Genomic DNA, 4920 nt, shown 5'->3' on the forward strand with positions numbered 1-4920 from the left:
GTCGGCGCTGTGAAGATCCCCTCTTTTCATGGTCTGCCGCGAAAGTCTTTCGACGGTATTACGCGCCATGAGCTGCAGCGCCGCGGTAACGAGAAAAAGCGGGGCGCGATACTGCCATCGTGGACGGTCGCTGCTGCCGTTCTTGCTGCGCCCCCCGCGCGAGTCGGGCGACTCGCTGCCGTAGCACGGCACGAACCACGCGTTGGCACGGCATCGGTTGAACACGATGCCGACGACGGGGATGCGCGCGATATTGCGGCAGCTCAGCCCGGCGGCCTCCCGCAGCGCCGCGCGCTTTCGTGGTGAGCGGGGCGCCTTCGCGTCATGGTTCCCACCGCTCCCACTCGACGTCTCCATTGTGGCGTTCATCTCACCGGCGTCATCGCACACCGCGTCACATGGCGAGGCAAACCCCGACGCCAACGGTGGTGGCGCTGGCGCCCACATGTCCCACAGAATCCCCTCGCGATCTCCGCGGAAGACGGGGCTCATCCAGTCACTGTTCATCATCGCAACGCCGCGTGATACGTGGTGCGGCGCAACATGGCGTGGCGGTCGCAGTGCGTAGTAGACAATGAAACTGCCACAGCTGTGTTTGGCAGTGTGGCTCTGATCGTACACTGGTTGCCAAAGAACAGCGAACCACGACTGGTGGTCCAGCTCTGTGGTAGCTGCGGTGAGAAGCGCCGAGTAGCGGGGGCTCGCAGCGGCAAGATCGTGTACCTGCTCCAGCAAGAGGCTGCGCTGGTCCGGCCTCTCCGTTGCGGCCCATGTGAGAAGCCCAATATCGGCATCCTGGGGCGCATCCCCGGCATTCTCCTGCGCTGTCGGCCGCGGCACCGATGCGCTTGGCGATGAGCAAGGCGATGACGGTACTTGCTCCCCCTCGTTTCCGCCTGTCACGGAGCTGCCAGGAGGCTGACTGGCATGCATGCATGATTGGGAGCCGTCACACCTCGTCGTGATCGTGGTGCGGTGTGAAGCAAGCGGCAGAGAGCCACCCACGCCTGAGTGCATGGCCTTAAGCCTCGCGTACGTGGGTGAAGTCTCGATAAATCGCAGACGGAATCCGCTAAGGAGTGGGGTGTACACGACCTGGTCTTGTGGGAATCGCATCGGCGCCAACACAACAGGCTTTGTGAGTGAAATCGTGCAGCCAAACGGGAAGTCGAGTGACTTCCACACCCTGTGCAACGCAATGGAGGGCTCCTTGCGCGACGGTGACGGCGGAACACCCCCAGAGCACTCCTCCGGTGCACTTGCTCCCGCAGCCACTTCACCTCCTACAGCGTCCACGGAGGGAAACTCTACCATCTGGTCCACGGGCACAACTGGGGCAACGGCGTCGACAAATGACGCAATGTTCCCATAAGAACCCGAGTCGAAGGGCAATTCCACGTCCCTTTCCTCAATTAAGTCGTCCTGTATCCCGTGGTGCTCGTACAACGTGGCAAAGCGAAATGATGCACGGCTGGTACCCAACTTTCGTCGTCCGCATTTGCTAGAGAAACCAGGCGTGGGCAATCCCTCGGCAAACGACTCACACGCAGAAGCTGGCGAGACGTCTGCAACTCTGTTTGGCACCAAGAAATGTGGTTGCGCGGAGCTAGGCTGGATCCACTGCTGGTTGCTGGCGGCGCCAGAGCAAGAGTCATTCGTACCTGATGTGCCCATCGTCGATGGACTAGCGCTTTGTTTGCCCCCCGGCGTCTTGGACGCAGACGAGGACTGCGGCGAGGCGCAAGTGGTCGTCATTAAACTGGAATGTTGCAATTGTTGTAGCGGCACGAGATCAGACGGCTTCGCGAGGGCTCCCATTGACAGCAAGCGCGGGAGTTGTTGTTGATGCTGGTGGAGGTGGTGGTGGTGGTGATGATGATAGTGATAGTGGTGGTGGTGGTGGTGGTGGTGGCTGTGCGGGTTGCTGGTTTCTGCGTCAGGTGTCCGCATTTCCTCCGCCACTTGAAACGACGGTGCACACCGACGCGGTTCAGATGTCTCCCCACGAAGTTGTCTTCCTATGTTACATGGCTTTTCTGTGTGTGTCATGTCACCCTCATCGTTCTGCGCAACCACAGGGATACCGCAGCCATTTGCAACAGGCACCGACAGGGGTCTTTGTTCCTCCACTGAAGAATAACGTGCGTTGACCATTGAGGCAGAAGCCCCCAGTTCCCGGTCACAAAATCCACGCGCTCCATCAGAGTCGTTTCGTAGATGACAATGTGTTTCCATGCCACTTTTTGTGTTCCCCGTGTTATTTCCCACCACCACGGTCTCCGCACTTGGCTCTTCCGGCGCATCAACGGACACCGGAATGGTGTAGTTTTTCCGGAGTGCACGCACACCCTGATTCATGGATCCTCCACGCGCCAGGATACTGTCCCGATATGGCGGTGGCTGCGCAGCCACAGTTGCATCCGCTAAGAAGCCTGTCGGTGTAACGGGAATGCGAACAAACGACGGGCTGAGGCACATACTATTTTCGGTCGCATTGTAGTTGAGTACCGCGCTGCCCCCAGGGCCGTGGCTCCAGCTACTCTTCACACTGCTACTACCAGTTTCACCCTTGCGCCGTGCATAGTTCGGAGGCGCATGCATCACAGCAAATTCGGTGCCACTTTTGTCACTGCACGTACTGGCGCACTCGGAAGGTGGTTGATGGGTGTCGTGCTCTAGGGTGTTCAGACCACGGCGCCCACTGTTGTTACTTGACGGTGTGTCCTCCACAGTCAAATCGTCGGGCACGCTGTCTTCTTCCTCTTCATGTAGTAGGACGGCCGCGGGACTTCCCTGTTTCGGCGGGCCCACAGCAATGCCTTCAGTTTCATCGGTACGTGGCATCGGTGCGCCGAATGGCACGCCTGCTGCTTGTACCGCAAGTGGCACAGGCACAGCAGCAGGCGACATGGCCGCATTGTGGTTGTAGCAGTTGATGCTTGGGAAGCAGCCGTCATGATGATGATGATGATGACGATGATGGTGATGATAATGAAAATGGTGAGGAAATTGGTATTGGCCTTGATGGAAATAATGATGATAATGGTGATAATGTTGTTGTTGTTGTCGTTGTCCGGCGGCGAGAGCAGCAGCAGCAGTAGCGGCGGCGGCGGCGGCGGCGGCGGCAGCAGCAGCAGCAGCGTATTGCGCAGGAGCATCATAATACGCCGGCCCTGGCTGCCACAACTGCGGCGACGGGTAGTTGGGAGCGCCTCGCATAGGAGAGGCATAGGGACTTAAAGCAAATGGATTGCAACCATACTGATATATACGTGTGCCTGCAGCAGCACTGTTATATGGAACTGGCGTTGGCTGTTGTGGGTTACTGTTTTTGGTTTCCATAGGTGTCATGCTCTGTGGCTGGTTGCCATTCAAGCCACTGCCTGCGGCCATAGCCCCACNATATGTCTGCATCATCGGAAACGGCACGCAGCACGTGATGTCGTTGAGGCTCGCTCGCTGTTCGCATTCTGCGCGGTAGGTCAAGGTCGACAGCACTGGTGACTGCGTCTGTGGCAGAGGAAACGCAGCACTCAACGCTTGTGTATTTACATGCTGTAGTTGTTTTTGCTGCTGTTTCGAGCTATACAGCGACTGTGAACCCTGAAGTGACGGGCCAGCGCGGTGTCCCTGCTGCTGCTGCTGCTTGCTGTGACGAAAGCTGTTCTCGCTGCTGCTGCTGCCGTGCCCCAGCACTGCCGCGTGGGCGTTGCCCCCAGCGCTCACGCAGATCGGCGAGTCACTTGCCGCGGGAGGGAAGGCCAAAGCCAACACTCCTTGTTCCCCTTCAACCATGCCGTTCCGCATATGGGCCTGTTAAACCCAAAGCAAAACCAAAAAAAAAAACGGGACACGAGGGCACAACAACAACAAAAGACTTATTTTCCTCGTCTTTGCTTGCCGTCAGATACCGTTTCACTTCTCCTCGCAAATGCACAAGTAAGTGTGTACACTACCTTCCCCACTTTAATGTATTCAGACCTCGAGCACCCACTGTCCGATTTTCAACTCTACTCTGTTTTTCTTTTTTTATTTCTTTTTATCTTCGTTCTGTATTTGTTTTTATTTTTGTTTTCTCCTTCGGTTCGTCCCCTTTCTTCGTTCTTGTTGTTGTTCTTGTCGTTTTCACCCCCCTTCTTTCCCTTGCGTATAGATAAAAGATATAAATATAAATATATCTTTTATTTATACACGTGTGTATGTATATATATGTATATATATATATATATGTGTGTGTGTGTGTGTATTTGTGACTTTGCGTGCTTGTGTGAGTGAGTGGGCGCCTGTCCCTTCAGAAAGAAAGCCCACTCGCCTCCACCACGCACTACTCTCCCACCCCCCACCCTTGACAACTAACCCGCGGCAGTTGTTTTCCGCTGTACTTCCTAGGTTGGTGTCGGTCCCGTTCCACATGGGGGGGCGGCGGGAACAGGCAATGATGAAAAAAAGAGAAAGGCAGACACAAGGAGAGGAAAAGGAGGCTGAAGCTTGGCTACTCACACACGCGTGCAATCCCACGTAGGGCGTATAAACATAAATGCAGCCACCCTCGCGTCAAGTATAGAGTCACATGCCCCCACCAACGGTCTTGCTGGGCGGTGGTCCAAGCGGATGACGCGCCGCAGCACCTGCACAGCGGGAAGTGCATCACATGTACACACACACACAGAGAAAGTAAGCACTTTGTAGTTGTGCGTCGGCGCACGCCTTGCTTTCGTTTTCTTTTTTTTTTGTTTCTTGTTTTCTTTTGCTTTGTTTCCGTTCCTTGTGCCTTCTGCATATTCGAGCGTGCGTGCGAGACCCCCACGTCGCACGAAGGGAGCGAGCGCACACAAAGAGGGACGAGCAGGCCCCCTCCTCTCTCTCGCCCAATCAACAAACACGCAGGCAGCTTTGGAATACGCCACGCCCCGTACAGAG

At 56.2% G+C, this 4920-nt stretch overlaps 3 protein-coding genes across 3 annotated transcripts; 2 read left to right on the forward strand and 1 right to left on the reverse strand.

Annotated features, from left to right (window-relative positions):
* Positions 1–226: 226 nt before the first annotated feature.
* On the forward strand, positions 227–568 carry DQ04_10981000 (hypothetical protein; the record flags this gene model as incomplete). The annotated part of the gene is made up of 1 exon (XM_009316409.1): positions 227–568. The coding sequence occupies one exon, from the start codon at positions 227–229 to the stop codon at positions 566–568; it is 342 nt and encodes a 113-aa protein (XP_009314684.1).
* Positions 569–931: 363 nt separating this feature from the next.
* On the forward strand, positions 932–1372 carry DQ04_10981010 (hypothetical protein; the record flags this gene model as incomplete). Its single annotated transcript, XM_009316410.1, has 1 exon — positions 932–1372. One exon carries the CDS (start codon positions 932–934, stop codon positions 1370–1372), a length of 441 nt encoding a protein of 146 aa, XP_009314685.1.
* A 1360-nt stretch (positions 1373–2732) lies between these two features.
* On the reverse strand, positions 2733–3230 carry DQ04_10981020 (hypothetical protein; the record flags this gene model as incomplete). The annotated part of the gene is made up of 1 exon (XM_009316411.1): positions 2733–3230. One exon carries the CDS (start codon positions 3228–3230, stop codon positions 2733–2735), a length of 498 nt encoding a protein of 165 aa, XP_009314686.1.
* Positions 3231–4920: the final 1690 nt, after the last annotated feature.

This window comes from Trypanosoma grayi, assembly GCF_000691245.1.
Source record: "Trypanosoma grayi strain ANR4 Tgr_1098_V1, whole genome shotgun sequence".
NCBI classification, from domain to species: Eukaryota; Euglenozoa; class Kinetoplastea; order Trypanosomatida; family Trypanosomatidae; genus Trypanosoma; species Trypanosoma grayi.